The 19,235-nt window shown below is 37.3% G+C and overlaps 1 protein-coding gene across 1 annotated transcript in view; it reads right to left on the reverse strand.

The window, feature by feature from the left end:
- The window catches only part of LOC116341920 (probable serine/threonine-protein kinase yakA), a 38,958-nt gene that overhangs the window by 16,174 nt on the left and 3,549 nt on the right, over positions 1 to 19,235 (reverse strand). Inside the window, exon 2 of the mRNA XM_031769327.1 lies at positions 3,427 to 3,607. Within this exon, the coding sequence (XP_031625187.1) occupies positions 3,427 to 3,462 (36 nt within the window). The 5' untranslated portion in view covers positions 3,463 to 3,607. The remainder of the gene's footprint in view (positions 1 to 3,426; positions 3,608 to 19,235) is intronic.

The following is a 19,235-nucleotide window of genomic DNA, read 5'->3' on the forward strand; positions in this document are numbered from 1 at the left end:
GGTTTCTTTTTTGTCCAAAATGATACAGTGTCGCTTTTCATAACTGAAAGTAAAATGCTATTGAAAAACGGTCTCTTTCACAAAGCAAATCTTTCAAATAATATTGGTTAGCTGGTTTGGGATAAAATATATCGATTATTTTCAATGCCGTATTTGATTTCATGCATTTTCGGGTTGGCGGTACCTACGAAAACCTCAGACAGTTACTCAATCAGCCGTTTTTTGTGCAAACTTTCATCACCCATGCATTTGGAGTAAAACGTAGAAAAGATAAAAAAAAATCGCAACATGGAAAAATACACGCTCCGAGCAGAATCCACGCATAACGCACTGACTTTATGGTGCACAACCTCTCTAGTTACAAGATGGATTGTATATACACATAATTCTTTTTTTTTATTTGATAGAAAAATGTATATAGACCGAATATATTAAAAGCATTTTACAGTGACGAGAGTTCGACTCTATGCATATCTATATATACGGTATATGCGATGTAAGAACAGAGCCAACAACCGGGCGGGTGAGCGAGCAAGAGTGAAAAAGAGAAACTGGCTACAAAAGTCTAGCATGTCTACGCTGTGCTATACATTTTGTCCTTTTATGCGGGTCTCTTTTGGTCTTGCTCTCTTTTTGGTTATTTGCTGTGGCTGTAGTTGTTGGTGGAATATATGTGCATGCACAATAAATTATGTTTCAGACGACCTTCAAATAGACTATTATCCTTTTAAATCAACCCCTCTATGCATGGTTTTCTTCTTCATTTAAACACATTTTTGCTTACTCGCTTATTCATTCACTGCATGCATACATTTATGATAAACCGCTGTATCTATTTTGCGATTTTTTTTCACTCCGTATGAAACGATTTTAAAGCGCGCGCTTCACACTCAGCTCGTTTTCGATTTTAAGACCAGAAACCGAAAATCGAAAAACTCCATGAGACATACGTTGCATGTATTATCTAAAATAATGATCTAGAAGTGTCAATGGAGACGATGCGGCACGGTGACGGTGGCCATTTGAATATATTATAATAATAATTGATTATGTATTTCGAATACTGCACGACACAACAAAAAAGTGTGCATTCTAACGCAATGCGTCATTATTCATTCAAAGGGAACAAATGACCAGTAAACGAACGGACTTATGATTTTTTTCGGTATTCATTTTGTATCCCTCACTCCATCCATTTTCGGTTGTATTTCATCAGAAAACGGTTAAGATGTTTGAAGTGGTTTTAGACAGATGGGCATAAATTCATGCGAAAAACGGCGTAAAATTGGTCAATGTGACGGCCTATATAATTTTCAATCATTTTACAAATTCACGAAAAAGCGGCACAACAACAATCATCTGTATCGCTGCACCTACATCTCACTTAATCGTTCACGTTTTCTACTCTCTGGTATAACTTTCACTTGTATTCGCACCCACATCGAATTTATCGGATTTTTTTTCTGCACTCTCTCCCTCGCCTTTTGATTATTTTAGCATAATCATATTGCTGGCGTGCAATTCAAATGCATACGCACTTTTATATGAGTGCATGGTGCGCGGGGGAAAATGAAAATTCAGTGGAACAAACGACAATGCCTCTGTGTGATGTATGGTAGCATACCAGGGATGTGCTGATTCAAGATACGCAAAGCTTACAATAGAGTAAAAAAACGACAACCGTAATACGAATACCCGATCTGGATTGCAGAGTGTTAATGCGTTTTTTTATTTGTTCGCATCTCTCTCTCTCTATGCGTGTACTTTTGTGCAATTGAAAATATATGGTACAAATTCACTTTTTTACTTGGCCCGTGTGCATTTTCGTCTCCTCTTGTTTCACTTACTCAATGGCGAAACAATGCCATGCCAAATCAACGCGTGGCTCTATGTATGCAATGGCTAAAGCAGCGTGCACAGTGCATGCACATACACACTTCAACATATGCGAACAAAATGAGAAAATCCGTCGTCGAAATAGTGAAAACGAAAGAGACACACCCTCCATTTAATGCGAAATATCACTTTATGCAGTGACAAATGGAAAAAGTTGAATTTCGGGTCGAATTGTCAAAAAGAACAAGGGTAAAATGACAAAATCTTTTATGTACACAAATTGGTGTGCGCTCGCGCCACTCAAACACACAATGAACCATCCGATTTGTTTTCGATGGATGCATGAATGAAAGGAATGAAGACAGCGAAAAAAGACGAAATAAAAAAAGAACTATGTTGAAATATGATAAATAGACTTTATAAGATCTAGTTCGGTTGGACCATAAGCAGCTAGATCAAAAGAAATGTGTTGAGTTGAGCTTTCGTCGTGCGCGAAAACTCTTTGTTTCCCTACGATTTAACGATTCTTTTTATATTCATTACAATGGCAAGTGCTTTTGTTGTTGTCGCTGCTTTTTTTTCGTCGGTTTTAAATGGGCTTTAATTACCATTTTTATCAATGAACTCATGAGCGGTTGCTGTTTTTTTATTTGTTAGCACGAGAGAGAAAACAACCAGCCATTGAAATTTGTGTACTTGAATATGCACATAATTCGGTATACATTTGCAACCGAAATGAGTCGAGTCAAGTCAAGTAAAAAAAAAGTTGATGCACCTGTTGTTCATGCTTTGGCTTTGGTTTCACCTTTCAAGGAAAAATCATAGCAATAATATTAGTACTTTTGAGCGAATACGTTTCTATGTTTTTCGCTTTTTTTGGCAAGTAGTTGTGAAAAAGTCAAGCCATTTATTCGTTAATGACACATTGAATAGAGACTGAATAATGTTCTTCGGTCAATCGTTCGCCAGTGTGGTTGCTTGTTCGTTTGCACACAGACACAATTCAAGACGCCGTGAGCTTGCTTTGTCGCAAAGTGTTTGGTTAACTGTTTTCAATTTAAAAGTCAAATCTATTTGCGCCTTGTTTGGCTTTTGCCGCTGCCGCCTTTTCTGTTTGTATTTTGTTTGTTTGTTTGGTATACATGTTGTTTAATTTCACGATGAGCGTGAAAAACAGTTCCTGATTGCGAATTTAGAAAGAGAACGAGAGATACAGAAAAATTGGTTTACATGAATGAATTCATGAATGGAAGAAACGACGAAAAAACAAACAGAAAGTGAATCGAGTATATTTAAAAAAAAATTCGAAACACGTGCGAGTGGATGCTGTTTAAATAACATCATCAGTAGAATGTAATTATTAATTCAACAAATTTTCTGGATATTGACTGAAGATACGTATCTATCTGTTTGTGGCTCCTTTTGTTTGTCTTTTGATTTGGCACAGTCTTTTATAGCCTTCGCAAATATTTGAATTTCGTTGGTTGTGTATGTGTGAGAAGTTGTATATCTATGCGATGCAATTGCACTAAATTCGAATAGGAATCCACTGATTTTGGGAAAGTTTTGGAAAGTCCTGATTTTACTTACCGATTCAATCATTGAATGATGAGCAACTGTTTCCATCCAGATGTTCAATTAATGTTAGCATCGTTTATTTAACCGAAAAAAACGGAAAAATTGTGTGTTCGAAACGAAAATAAGATCGCGAATTGCTTAATTATTTTTCGTTTTCGGTGCACTATTTGTGGTATCCTTTTTTATGTAAAATCTGCAAAAAAGAAAAAAATTTTTTTAGCGATTTTTTGGAATGTGTGTGAGTGTTTAAAGAAGAAAAAGGTCTCCGTGTGTGAGTTCAATCGTGAAAAAACACCTTCAGCAATATATGTGACGGATTGATCGATCGTTTTGAGCATAGATCGGTCTAGGCATATGTCGTATATGAATATGTTTGGTGATGAAATGTTTGGCATATGAAAATGGCTTAAGGAAATTCGGTGTCATTGTTAATCATAATATACCGTTGTATGACTAAAACGTAAGCCATAAAAGTCGTAATTTTCCTTTTCTCTCTCTCTTTCGATTTGTTTGTTGTTTCTTGCGTACATATTTCTCATATACATAGTCAATTCTCGCATTCTTAATTTGCTTCCTCAATCGCGAGCACGATTGTTGTTAGTCGTAATAGAGAGAGAAAAGATATTGAAAATTCATGGTGATTGCGCAAAAAAGAAATATTATTTTGTGTGATATTCACTTTATTGCGCGCATAGTAAACAACAAGTAAAACGAAAAAACGACATCGACAACGGCCCAAAACTCATTACGGATCGTACTGAGCAAGTTCCGTGTTATGTGCGCACTGATATCTCTGATAGAAAGAGATCGGTGAGTGAGTTTTGCCTTGTTCTCAGCAAGAATCTTTCAGCCCAACCACACGACTCTGAATTGATCGTTTTCGAGCACATATACAAAACGACATTAGATTGTGTCGTTTTGCAATGTTAACGGGCGCTCATAAACGATCCATCCTCTCTTGAATACTCTCACCACGAGATGATCGTTCGGAGTTTAATTTTATGAAAATGTATCAGAAAAAACTATCTACCGCTCGCATTCGGGCTTACATTGTTGTTGTTAGAGCGATCGTTCGGGTCGCGGGCATTGGAATTGGAAAAGTGTTCACATCGATGCCGCGATGTATGTTGTGTGTAGTTCAATGGACATTCATTTCGCTTTGATTATTATTTTGAGTATGGAAACAATCTTCGACTCTGTTGTTTTTCTCTCTTTTTTTTGCTTCTCATTTATTTTATTTTTCTCTCTTATTTTTACCGTTTTCGGTTGTAAAAAAAATCTTCGGAGAGAGATAGAGGAAAAAAACGGATTTGGTGTCTTATGAAGGCATCGGAGTGTTTTGTGTGTTGTGCAAAGTCTCTTTATGTTCGCAATTTTTTTTTTTTAATTTCATGGAATGGGCAAATGAAGAGAAATAAAGTAAAGAGAAGAAAAAAAAAAAATAACAACAAAACACACACACACTGCATATTCACTCGAAAGCAAATAAAATGAAAAGAAGAAGAAGAGGAAAAAAAATGTGTGTGTATGTGTAACGAATAGAGAGAAACTGAAGGGAAAAAAAGAAACAAACGTCGACAATAACAACAACAAGAGTGGAGAAAAAAGGCAAAACGAAATAGAGAGAAAAAAATGATATCTAGAGAAAGAGAGGAAAATACACGTAATGAATAAAAGAATCAAATGAATACAAAAATGAAAAAGAAGAAGTAGCGAGTACAGAGCGGAGCAAAGCAGAGAGGAAAAAAAATAATAAAAGTAAGAAAACAATATCGAAAAGCGAAGCGAACGAATAGTCATAAGATACGATTAAGCAACACAAAGCACATCACGGTGAAGAGTCTTGTAGCAGAGCGCAAAGGCAGAGAGCGAGCGGCAACAGCAATGACGACGGCAACAGTACTACAATTCAGACAATCGCGAATGAAGGGAAAAACAGAGAGAACGACACACGAGAATTTACATTGAATTTTTTGTTCGTATGGAGACCACATCTCTTTCTCGTCATATCATCGTCGAGCTAAATGAACGAAGCAAACAACACACAGTACGGGCAACGACGACGACGGCAGCGACGGCAGCAATGGCACAAAATGTGTGCTGTTCATATAACGTATAGAGCTCTCATCGTACATATATGTTTATATCTATCTGAATAATGCGCATCAGGCGATGGAACAAAACCATCAAATGGCGAATGGAGTGAAACACAAACGAAACGAGAAAGAAGAAACTGTTCGAATCGTTGTTGTTGATGATGATGATGAGAAAACGTAAAACGAACGAATGAATTCGACAAAATGTAAAAGATAGAGAGAGCGAACGCTGCTCAATATATCGTATATAGCATTTTGTGTGAGTATCTCGCTTCGTTTGCCGACTTTATTCTATGGGTTGCTGTTGGTGTTTTTTTTTCTTCTACTTTATTCTGTTCGTTTTGTTGCTCTTCTCTCTGCTTCGGGTTTTTTTTTCATTAAAAAATATAACTCTGAAAATGTTCGCTCTGCGCATAAAATATAAAATACAACGTGTTTTAGCTGTGGCACATCAACACTGTGGTGTAGTTGAGTAGAAAGCATTCGAACATTCAGCATAGTGAATTGAAGCCGAAGTTGTGATTCGGTTCGTTGTTGGATCGGATTGAATCGTTGTTAGTTCGTGTAGTGCATTTGGTGCGCAACCGATGTATTTGATCAAATTCCTCGTAGACCGATTTCCTTGGTATGCTCGAGCTCAAAATCCAACAACAACTTTTGATATTGGATTTTTTTTCCTGTGTGTTATGCGTATTCGGTCGTTGTTGTTGCTGTCGTTTTTTTTCTCTTCTTTTCTTTCATTCTGTTTGCTCGTCAAGAGAACACAGAGACGGGCGCGCAACTGAATGAGAGAAAAAGCAACGAGCGGGAATATAAAACAGAGTTTATTTCGAACAAGAACACAGAGCGGAGCACAGCAATGGCAGAAATACCGTAGATATATATATATATACGACAATATAATATAATATTATAACATGCGATGAATCTACGGCACTTTGGCATTCTCGCCTTTATTTCACATTCGTTGGTTCGTTCGCTTGCTCTGTCTCTCTGATGCGAACGGCAGTTTTAAATAAACGAACTGAACACTGAACGAGACTCACAGAGTTTTATTTTATTGGGATTCGAAATATAATGTTGTTGTGTAGCCCTGTGTGCATTTGTGCTGTTGTACTCTCGTCTATCGCATAATATAAAGTATAAATAAAGAGCACTATATAGCAAGCATACTATAGACGTGCATAGCTGTTGTGAACCACACAGCCAATATTATACATTTCGTGTGCATGTTCATTCGAGTGCTGCCGTTGCTGTCGCCGTCGTCGTTGTCGCTGTTCCCTTCTGTAGCTTGTATGCCTCACTGTTTATGCCCGATCGGCACATTCACAAGCAGGCGAAAACTGAATAAAACGACAACGACGATATACAGAGTGATAGAGCGAGGGAAGAGCGGAGCGGAGCATTCGCTCGAATGGGATTCATTATTGTTATTATTATTTTGATGCTGTTATTCGATTTATGTGAATGTGTTCTGTGGAAATCCATCCACACACACATGTATATATTCACCTCGGTACTCTTCTCACTTTATATCTCGGGGCCCATGAACACTGTTGCTGTGTGTTGCCATTGCCATTATTGTTGTTGCTTTTTGTGTTGCCTCGAAATGCACGAACTTTCATTGTAGTTCTTTTGTGTATTATATGGGTACACCATTCATTTTGGTTCATGAAAACGACGAAAATGCTGCTGCTATCCGTTGTTATGAATAAAGCAATGTACCATCGAAAGACCGAGGATAGCGAGATAGAGAGAGAGAGAGAGAGAGGCGAGAGCAAACACAAACACACAGCGACCAGAGAAAAGACACCAGAGGAAAGAGATCATTTTCGGAACCGAACGAAACTCTGAGCTCCATGTTTATATGTGATAAATGCTATAAGGTTTAATACCCGGACTTTAATATTTTTGCTTCGTTTGTACCCACATTTTTTCTTCTTCATTTCCATCTTCTTCTTGTTGTTGTGTTGCCCATTTCATGCAAACATTGGAGATATTCTCTTTGGTTTCGGTGACTGTGGTATATAGCCCATCTAATCCGCTGTGCCGACACCATACTCACAATAATGTGTGTGCACACATTTCGAGAGAAACGATACCGAAAAAAAGAGAACATTTTTCGTTGTCATTTCGCAGTTTAATGTCGTTTTTCTCTTTCTCAGTTTGGCTTTTTTTTTCTCATTATTATCACAGCAGTGACTATGGTTTGCCTCACATTTTGTGGGAGACAGAAAAAAAACAGCTCTTAAGACACCATTATCTCATATGGAACTCAATAAAGCGCCCTCTTTATCGCCTTCGGGATGCATTTTCTATTCATCCGTCCTTGTTTGCGCTTGTGACTATTACTCTCAACTCAACTTTTCCACATTTTATTTCTATAATTCTTCTATTTTACATCGATGTGTTCAGATCGAGTGAACAACAGGCCGACAGGCCGCGTCAATTCTATCACATAACACGCGAATATTATACACAGAAAATCGTAAAGCAAAGTGCTCATTTCGATGTGTAGGCAATAATGTAAATGAATTTTTCTGTTTTAACTACTATGGCTGGTTGAATTTGTGCCTTTTGCTTTTACGTAAAAATACACACACAGAGACCGAGCACAGCAAATTCATTTGAAATGTTGAACATAGTCTCGGTTTGAAAATAATAATCGTGCGCTAGAAAATGTTATGTGAGGTGCGCGCAAGTGGCGATTGTATAAAGCTTCGAAGCAATATGAAACAAACGAACATCGATATACAGCAATGGCAACAGCAAAAATTACGCTCATTTGTGAAAAATGAACTACAACAAAAACGATGAATTGAAGTTAAAAAATATATGTAGTCATGCTTTTGACGTTCGAAGCTTTGCTATGACTTTGCACGTAGACGCAAAACGAACAACAGCCACAACAACAACAACAACATTCGACCCGATTTTTCCACACCGATTTCAATTTTTTTTTTCTTGTATTTTCAAAAGAAAAAAATATATAAACATAGTAATATTTTCCTCGGCCAATTTTCGAAGCAAAAATTTGTTTGTTCGTTTTGTGCGCGCAAACGAAACAATTGACGTCCATCGAAACAAAAAATCATGTCATCAACGAAATTCTTTAGCAGCAAGAAATTTAAATTTACCGCCATCGAGCAGAGCAGCAAATGATGCTTGTTGAGCTTTGGATGAAATAGGCGTCGTGACACATTAATTGTCAGTGCGTAAGAATGTGCAATGTTTATGGACGGTCGTTGTCGGTTGCGTTCAAAATAAGTGTACGCGCTCATTTCAAAATTAAATTCACTTTGGTTGGAATATGTATATTCGGTTTTCGTGTTATCTCCATCTCAAAAATTCGGTATTTGTGTGTGGATGCATGTTTTGAATGCGCTCTCTGGTTGCGTCACCAATAACGTTCGACTGATAAAACGTTCACTTTGAACGCCGCTTTACTCTTGATTGTTCGCTCTCTTTCGTCTTCGTTTGTTTGTTTCTTTTTCTCTTTTACATATGTGTTCTTGTTATTTTTTCTTTCTCGAAATTTTTCATTTACACAAATCTATTATCCAATTTTCTCTGCTCTCAGCGTGCAAAGCGAACGAATGAATATGTATTTACGGTTCGGTGTTTTTTCTCGGTTGCCTCTCTCTCTCTCTCTCTCTCTCTCAATGGATGATGAAAAAGCTTTTTAGAGTTTTTACTTTCGCTTTGTTTATCTAGCTCATTTCAAATTATATATACATGCATTATACACAACCATTGTATATAACAAATCGTAATCATGCGAAAGACGTAAAAGCCTGAGCACCGCTTTTAATATACATCGTATAAAGTAAATACCAAATGAAATGACACATCTCAAAATGCTCCATCGTCCTCGATCTTTCTCTCGGTCTGGTATCTTTCCATTTGCAATCGGAATTTCGTCCGATTAGACACACATTTACTGTATGTACTTGTATACATACAATTTGAATAATGGAAGTATGTTTAGTCGAAGGGAAAAAATAACGACATAAAGCTTGAGAGATTGCGAGAGTCTGAAGCACATTTTGTGGAGAATGAAAATGGTTTTGTTCTATGTACATCACGGATCTATCTCCGGTTTGTAGTAAATGATGGCAGAGAAAGACTCTAGAGATGCAGAAGAAGATGAAAAAAATCCGAGTGAATATGAATAGAAAACCAAAATCCATTCACATAGAGAGAATGTTAGACACTGTGTTGGCGAGTGAAACGCATAATATGTATAGTGCGGTTGGTGTGTGTTTCCATCATCAGCAACATTGCAATAATTCCAGAGCTTATTCCATGCCACTGAGATATCTCGTTGAAAATTGAATTTCTTCATATGAAATATATCAGCATCGACCGAGCGCAAATTTTCATTTCGAAAAATACAACCCCGGTCGAGTATGTGTGTGAGCGCGCGCGCTCATGCTCCACTCACTCGAGTGGAGTGTGTGTTATAGTTGCGTGTGTGAGAGAGGAGGAAACATGAAATGCGGTATGCAATGTGCGTCACAAGCATTCACTTCGTTCTACCCATGCATACTACACACGAGCACACAAAAAGCAATGACAATGATTGTGTGATGATGTTGATGGTGGCTACATTTTATAGAGAGTGTAATTCACAGCAAAACCCACTCATTCAAAGCACAAGCGAAACATCTAGAGACTAACATCGATCTCAACCAAACGAAACGAACAAACAAATAAACAGAAATCGGTGTCTCTTTTATTCTCTCTCTCTCTCTTTCCATTCGTCGATTTGTGTCGTGTTTTTTCCTCTTCTTTTTTGCCAAGTTTGCAAATGTTAAATCGATAGGTATCCATGACGAGGTTGAAACAAAAATTAACTAAATGCCATCGATTGAATATTTTCCAAAAAAAATAACGATAGAGCGTTTTGTTGTGATAGCTGACCACATTGGCTAGTGTATTTCATAATGTGTGTTTTATCGCAAATGAAAGGATTGTCGGTCGGGACAATTTTCCGCGAAATCCACTGTCACCGCAACCAAAATGTGTTATCCGTCAAAATTTTGGGGATTTCAATGAGGGCAGATCGATCAAACGCACATCGACTGTATCATACGATTGTTCAATGTTTTCATGGATAAATATTCGTATACGACGATGTCACACATATTCCATAGCAGCGCTCGCAAATGGTACAATGTGTTCGTTGTGTGACAGCAGGGCAACAACAGCAACCAACTCTAATAACGTAATTGAACAACGTCGAAATGCTTTTCGCTTCTCTCTGCCACTCTGCCACTCTTTTGGGGCCATTCTACATGTGCGAAATATGTACATATCTCTCATTCTATTTCACCAAAAATAGTTTCGGTGTTGATGATGATGATGTTGATGACGCTAGCATATAAAGTGTGGTGTTTTGTAGAATTTTTCTTCCCTCGGCCTTATATAAGACCCAATAACAACAACACTTCGCTATATAACGAATACAAGAATACAATGCTTTTATGTACACGCTCAAGCTACATTCGACATTCCGATTAAATATTGTGTTTGTACATATTATGTGCGAACAAGTTTAATATAAAAATCGAGAAATGCTTGGCAAAGATATTTTCCACTTTTGGTGCCATCAAAGCATATGAAGACTGTACACGCATCAAATACATGAACCATCGTCGTCGCTGTTATTGTCGAATGGAGAGATATATGTACATCGACGGCAGCAACAACGTAAACAACAGAAGGACGAATATAATCGTTGTGCCTTATCTGAAAACTGTACATAGTGGCTAGAGCGCATCAGCGAGTACACGATAGAAAGAGCTATGCACATAAAAATTTCCATGTACTTAAACATTGATCGGTTATGTGTACATAAATGGCGAGGTGGTAAATAAATAAAGGTTTTTGGAGGATTGGAGCTACATGTACAATTTTCATTTGTTTTGCTATTTTCATGTATATACATGAATATTGTTATCGCACAGTCTAAAACTTTTACTACCAAACATAAAGTCGTTGATTGTCAGTTTTATTCCATGATTTACACGCAAATGGTATTGCGGTGGGGGCTTTTTGCGTCACGAGTGTGCTGTTTCATTTTTAGTCTCTGTGCCGTTAAATACACAATGTTTTGTACATGAACGAGCGCCAATGCGCAAAAATATATGTATATATATTTACAAAAGTACATAAGGCGAAATGCTTACGTGCTTCGAAGCTGAACAACGAAAAATGTTATATAAATCAAAAACCGATTTGGAATACGAGAGAGCGTTCGAGCTATGTTGTTTGTAATGTGCACAGAGAGATAGCATGAAAAACCACACACACAATATACATATTATATGCATATAACAAATATATAACACCGAACGAATGATGAATCCAAAGCAAAAAGCATAAAATTATTTATATTTCTCGAATACATATACAACACGCATTCAATCGTTGTTCGTATGTACAGATATTTATATATAAGTATGACAGTCGCGTTGCACGTATGCACTGAGACATCGAGAAAACGGCCCCATCAGATAAATTGAGTTTTGTGTGCTTGTCGATATATTTTCGAGCAATTTACTAGTTAGATATTCGAGAGCGCAGAGAGTGTGTGCTGCTATTGCAGTAGCAGCAGCAGCAACAGCAGTAGAGTTCGTTGTTATTGTGCACGCTCGGACTACGGATTTATCAAATCGAACACTGATGTTGTGGCTCAAATGCTATGGAACTTTTGCTGTTGCAGCCCTAGATCCAATGCAGACTCTCTCTGTGTGTGGAATTTTAAATGCAACACTCGAGCAAAAAAAAAATTCGATGCTTTGTGTGTTTGTTCGATCATTTTATTCATCATTAAATTTGTAATGGGAAAATCATAATTTCTCGTACTCTCATTTTCCATTATTATTATTGTTATTATCTAGCCAGGGCTGTTTCTACCATTAAATATTGTATCGTATTTATTAAACGAAAATATGTCACACACACATGCCCACAATATCAGATAAGATCAATTAAACTGACCGATTCTAGTGACATTGTTTTATTTATTATTTGTGTATTTTCATGTTTTCGAATCCAATTACTTGCTCCGCTTCGAATGTTCCTATTCGAATTCGATTTTTGTCAAATCAAGCGAAATGGATTTCATGCCTCTTTTCCGTCTCCTTGTTTCTCATCGCATTTGCAATAGCACCAAGGGACTGAGATCGGCCCGATATTTTAATTCTTTTCACCCGTACCTCTACTCTAATGGATTCGAAAAATGTCTCCTCTTCAAACGCTGAACCGAAAAAAAAACAGCCAAATTTATTCAAAGGCGAAAATTTTCATTCCTTTCGGCGTGTTCGCCTCGTTGGCGTTTTCAAAATTTTATTTTCTCTGCTTTGTGTGAGCGCACACACATATCGAGTAAAAAGGAAAATTTGTATTCGCGTCTCTCACACTCCACTGTGTGTTTATTATGTTCCGTTTTCTTCTTTTCTTGTATTATACGGATTTTCTTGTTGCTTGCTATACTCTCTATACGATTTTTTTTTTTCATCATCATTTTGTCGGTTCCTACGTTGATTCAAAACGAAAATTGAACGTCGTTCAACGATATCGCGTCGCTGAGCACATTCACAGTGTACACAGCACAGTCCAAATACACAAAAAGCCAATCCCCTATTTTTGCGGAACATTTTTCGTCTGAATCCCTAACACAATTATTCCTTTCTCTCATCGTTCAACGGCGGTAAATGTAATCGCACTCACAATTCGACCAAGAATGGGAGCGCTCACGCTCATACACTCAGCCCGTCACCGCTCATCGTACACGTGTTCAAATACTCTTTCTATTCCAATATTGTGTGTGCACGGGAAAAAAATGTAATTTATTCTCGAAAGAAAATGGAATTGTATATATTGTTGGCTTGATTCGAGACACATTCCGAGGAGTTGATACTATGCTATTGCTGCACACTGCCATCACCAGTTTACCGAATAAAAATAGGGAGCGCAGAATCAAGCAGCAACATAGCAAGGGCACAAATGTGGCGAATACGAGGCGAGAGACGAAGAGAAGTGTTTGTACCATTTTCTGAAGAGCCAAAAAAGAAAATGACAGAAACGAAAAGCATTCGAGATGTTTGAATTTACTAGATGCGCCAGCGCCGTTTTCTCGAGCCATTCTGATAAATACAATTTTTAAACGCCAGCCAGAATAATACGTTTTATTGCCAACACCATCCTTCGTTCATTTTCAGCCGTCTGAAAGCACACAAAGCGTGCATTGGAAATTACTTTGTGTCCTCGGCCTTTCTTTCATCACGATGAAAACGGTGTGTAGACATTTTACTGTTAAATAATTAATGTCATTAATTTATGGAAGCGAACGCACGGTTGTTCAATTGAGATTTCAAGAACATATAGGCATGTGCGCTCGCTCAACGATCAACTACGATCTTGAATATGTTTTTTTTTCCTCGCAAAACAACAAAATTTCACCGCCGATTTTTTTTCTCGGTAAAATTTCGCATCATACTAAAACATTTTCTATTCATTCTTATTCTGTTTCTTCATCATCATGTGCTGATCTATATTGGTATGATGAGCACAGTGATCCGTTGCTTGTTCGGCGTGTGGTAAGGCAAGAGAGAAAATGGAATTGGTACCAGCGAAATAAATACGATGAACTGCTTACGATCCAGAGTGAAATGTTATATAGCATGACTCTCAATTGAGTTGACGGTACGTTCATTCGCTTAACGTTTGTTCCATATTCACACACAAACATATTGTGTGCGCGTATTCTCTTTTCGCGGCATTCATAGAGAAGAGAGAGAGAAGAAGAAAAAATTGTATAACCGATTTCACATTCGCATGAACTTAATCTTATTTTATTTTTCTCTTAAATAGTTCATGAAAATATGGCAAACGAATAACTGTGTGTAGATCCATGATGATTGTGTGAGATTAATGTCGGGCGGTAGCAACCCGTTGCTGGCCAATAATTGGCGATACTACTATGTTGTCTTGTAATCGATGTAAAAACTGATTCGCACTTTTTAAAAATAAAATCCGTTAAAATTGGGGCCGGTAAATGTGAAAATGTATTTACATCGACATGTTTGTTGGTTGAACAACTCACAGAGAGCAAATAAAAGAAGAATGACTAATTTTGAAAATGAGTCCTTCGGTTCGAAATCATTTTTTTATGGGTTTTCGAAATTGATAATGGCCACCGCTGATGTTGCCTGACTGTAGTTGAGCGCTTGCCGAACATTCGATTCGCTTTGCGATCGATTCTTTCGACTCGATATTTCTCTGGTGTTTTTGTCGGGTTTTCATGTGAAAATTGTGTATAAATATGTTCGGTTGTTAATTTTTGTTTCTCTTGTGGCTGGCTGGCGTTTTAATTTTAGAAAATTATTTTAGGTGTACAGAGCGTCATGAGTGTGTGATCCGAAGCTGAATGTTACTACTTTTGTCGATTTTGATTTGTTCATTGTTTGGTCTCTTTTTTGTGTGTTTCATGTGTGTCGTGTGTGCTCCGTTGTATGTTTTTGTTGTTGTGTATGAATCGCGTCTCTTCTCGCCTGGTCGGCCGCGCCGTTTTCATTCGAAAGTGGGAACGATTTTAACGCCAATCGTTTCTCGTCAGAGACTCATCAGAAATGAAGAAAACCAGCAATGCGCACAATGAAGACAGAGAGATGTGTTTGTGTTTTTTTTTTTTTTTTATTTCAAACCGAAAAGCAGCAGCAAAATAGTGGAAAATGCCTCGTTGCTGCTGCTACTGATGATGATGATGTGGTGTGTTATACGATGAACACACAAAAAGCATCAACATCAGCGGCAAAAATACGAAAAGAAAACAAGAAAATGTGAAGATCGAGAGATAAAGAATTTGAATGAATGGAAAACAGAAAATAACAGCTAGAGCACAATGGCAATAGCAAAAGCAGCAGCAGCTCAAGTGAACGAGCGCGCGCTCGGCACCAACAAACCGCGTAGAAAATTTCTAATTTATTTTGCATTTCATCTCGTAATGGATTCAGTACACATGAAATACGATGATGTGCCTTGGGTTTTTTCTTCTGCGTTTCTGTTGCGATTTTTCTTTCTCTCTCATTTGTACGTCTGTGCCACGGTTATGTGTTCGTGTTTTTGCACTTTTGAATGACGCTGTGTTTCATCTCAAATATGTGTGTGTGTGTTTTTTGTTCAAACCTTTTTTTCGAAAATATTTTTTTTTTTCACTTGAACCAGAGTGTACAATCAGCCAACACTTTACGTTAACCTATTTGCTTTTGAATGCGATTATGGCAAAGAAAATGAAACACTCATACTATGGAGAAAAGAAAGAAAAACGATGGTGAGCAACAAAAAATATATGCGTGAAATGCTCATGTTGAAGCTTTCTAATCCTATTCTCATTATGGTTGGCGTTTTTTTTTTGTTTCATTTACTTCAACATTGTAACGTAAATTTTCAATTTGAAAATAGGCGCAACAGTTCGCGCGCAAAGAAACACTCATTTAAGCACAAAGCATGCTCGTTAAATGGTAAACAAAAAAAGAGAAACAAAACAAATCCTTCGCGGTGATTTGAGCTGGACGTCGACGGATGGAAACAATGTTTAAACTTAATGCAGTTGTTTACAAAAATTGTTCAAGAGTCAAACGGTTGCCGTTCAAAAGAGACCGTTCCCGCATTTAAACTGTCTGTACTAGGGGCTTAATTCAAAATTTTCAACGACTGAATTCTATAATAATATCTAAATTAACTGAATTTTTTCTGCAAACGAATGAATTCCGGTGAATTCTACGACGATTTCATTCAAATATGTGAGATAGTGGTGAATAGTTTCTGCTGGCAATTACTGCAATATTTATATTTTGTGTAACAAAATTGTAAATGTTTTTTATATTTTTTTAATAAAAATTAATTTTATTTTCAATTTTGAGCGATTTTCTATCGAAAACAATCGGAAATATTGAAAAAATAATAAATTAAAAAATATTGTGGTTATCATAACCTCACTTTATTAATTTGACACATTTCATTCTATTCACACGAATTCACCGAATTCATCAATAACCACTCGATTCAAAAGTGTGAATTTACGTGAATTCCGTGAATTTTTTTGCCGTATTAAGCCCCTAGTGTCTGTATATATGTGTGTGACTCAACTTAGGAACCGGAGTATGGCTACGGGACACACTGTCAACCAGCGATTATTAATATTAATCAATAAATAATCGATATATCATCAGTCTCAGCTGATCGAGTACCGTGTGTGCGCGGTACATTTACATAAAGCATCATCGTCGTCGTGGTCCGAACACCATACACAACTTGACGTGGTTCAGCATGATATGGTGTAAAATGATAATGTACACACGATATGAATTCATTGAACGAATGAATAAAAAAAGTCGTCGGCACACACGCATGTCGCGGTGAACACGAATCACCAGCGTATCTTACGACACCGAAAAAGTATAATGTGTGTATAAAAGAGGAAAAACCATTCGAAAATTCTATGTCACCAAACAAGATTTTACACACGCCATCCGAGCGAAATTCATACCATTTTTCGCATTACATAAGGAACTGTAGACGGCAACAGCAGCTGGAGTTCACACGGATCGTCTCAATATTGCAAAGAGCGAGAGCAAGAGGGAACGAGAGGAAATAAAAAAGGAAAATAACATCATTGACATTCAACTCGCTATTACTCTCGATTTCAATGACAGATGATAATGATTGATTGAATTTATATGTGATTTTTTCGGCAGAGTCGCGCCACTTTTCAAACACTTTTACTATATTTGATTACAATGGAATGTGATTTTGCGATGCGCTTAGTGTTTTGTTTTGTTTTTTTTTTTTTGAAATACTTTGAATACGTCATCGAAGTGGCGCTTCGACCACCCATGTGTCACTTTTATGGCTCTATCTGTTTCGCATTCAATTGCTCACACTTTGTGTGCAATTCACACACAACATACCAAACACGGCCGATTGCATGCCAATAAAATTCTTCGCTCATTTGTTGTGTATTATTTGGTTCAATGTGCATCTCTTTCTGTTCGACCAAATCACGACAACGGCGACGACAATACGATTTTTTTTTTCATTCTCGGATGCGGTTGTTCTCTATTTGTCATGTCTATTATCGGTTTGGTGTGTGCCATAACAGTCAATTGAATATATATAAAAAAAGGAAAAAAAATAGAGTCGGAACGCTTCCAAAAAGTAAATGAATGTACCCGAGCATGCTAAAAACTGTTCCATATATGTCACGTATTATGGCTTCATTTGTTTTGTTTTTTCTTCTTCTTATATCTCTTTTTTATTTATTGGTATGTGAGCAGAGCGATTCAAGCACTTGTTTTGCCCATTTTGCATCAACCAAAAAACGTGCATGTTCGTTGTCGCTCTCTTCACATTTCGATGTGTAATCGATGCTTACAAATACACATATTCATTTCTCCTTCGCGACGGAAAAGAATCAAACTCAAAAGTCAACGGTGTTGGACAATGAGTGGCATAAAGAGAGCAAGTATACAGCAATGAGGACGACGACAACGACGATGGTAGTGCAAGCTGCGGAAAAATTACAGTAGTAGCCCGAAAAGAAAATCGGGGAAAATTGAAAATTGCGTGAACTTTGTAAATAGGTTTTCTGTTGTATGTACATGGGTTGACATGTAGAGAAATTCGATTAAACCATCTCTTTCTTTCGCTTATTACACCGTCAACAACATCTCATCGTTTGCCGCCGCATTTAAACGCAATGCCGCCTTTCAAAGCATACACAAACCGCATCAAATTCAAATCAGATGAACGAACACCAGTCAATATACGATGAACACTAGAGCACGATAAAAAACACACGACGACCGAGCAAAAAAGAATTGGTATGTGAAAGTGCGAGTCTCGCGGTTTCATGGATAACAGCATTCAAACAATGATATCAGTTTGATTTTGATGCTTCCTCTTGCTCGTTACGGATCACCGTATCATCATCATCGATATGGAGAGTTAAATTCAAATCAACAACGAAAAAAAAAAAAAAAATTATCGTTTGATAAACTGAGTTGTATTTACGGTGAGTGCAGTTGAAACCTAAGAATTGGCCAATGAACATTCTTTGAGTGAAATTTATAAAACCTCGACTCAAATAGAGATTCAACCAAATCATTTCTTGACAATGACTGTGATAATTTATCGGCGTTCGAATTTGAAAACCTCAAAATCGGGGTGTGTAAATGATTAGAATCGACCAGAGACACCCAAACAGCATAGACGAAAGAAATTTGTATGTGTTTTTGAGTTGCATCGAGCCATAGAGAGACTTTCGAATTACGGGACCCAGAATATCAACATTTTTCAAATGGAATATTGAATGTGGTTTGTCGTACAATGGAGACGAACGATGGAGCATTCGAAGAGAATGATCCAAAGCGAACGAACGTATAACATAACTGTGTTCTAAATTATGTATAGACGGCACTCGAGCGTACTCATATTTGAATATTGGATGTGATCTTGGCAACAATAACACAAACGCACACACACATAGAGCAAAACCAAAATCATCTTTCGCTTCGCGTACTAAATGGAGAGATAGTTTAATCTCTTTGCCATTTTCGTCGAAGCATCAGCATTCAGAATATCGTAAAAAGATTGTGAAATAAACCTTTACCGTTTCTCGTTCGTTCGGAGTAGATCTCTCTTTGTCTCTCGCCTTTT

Source organism: Contarinia nasturtii, unplaced genomic scaffold (assembly GCF_009176525.2).
Source record: "Contarinia nasturtii isolate CC-2019 unplaced genomic scaffold, AAFC_CNas_1.1 Cnas_scaffold_810, whole genome shotgun sequence".
Lineage (NCBI taxonomy): Eukaryota > Metazoa > Arthropoda > Insecta > Diptera > Cecidomyiidae > Contarinia > Contarinia nasturtii.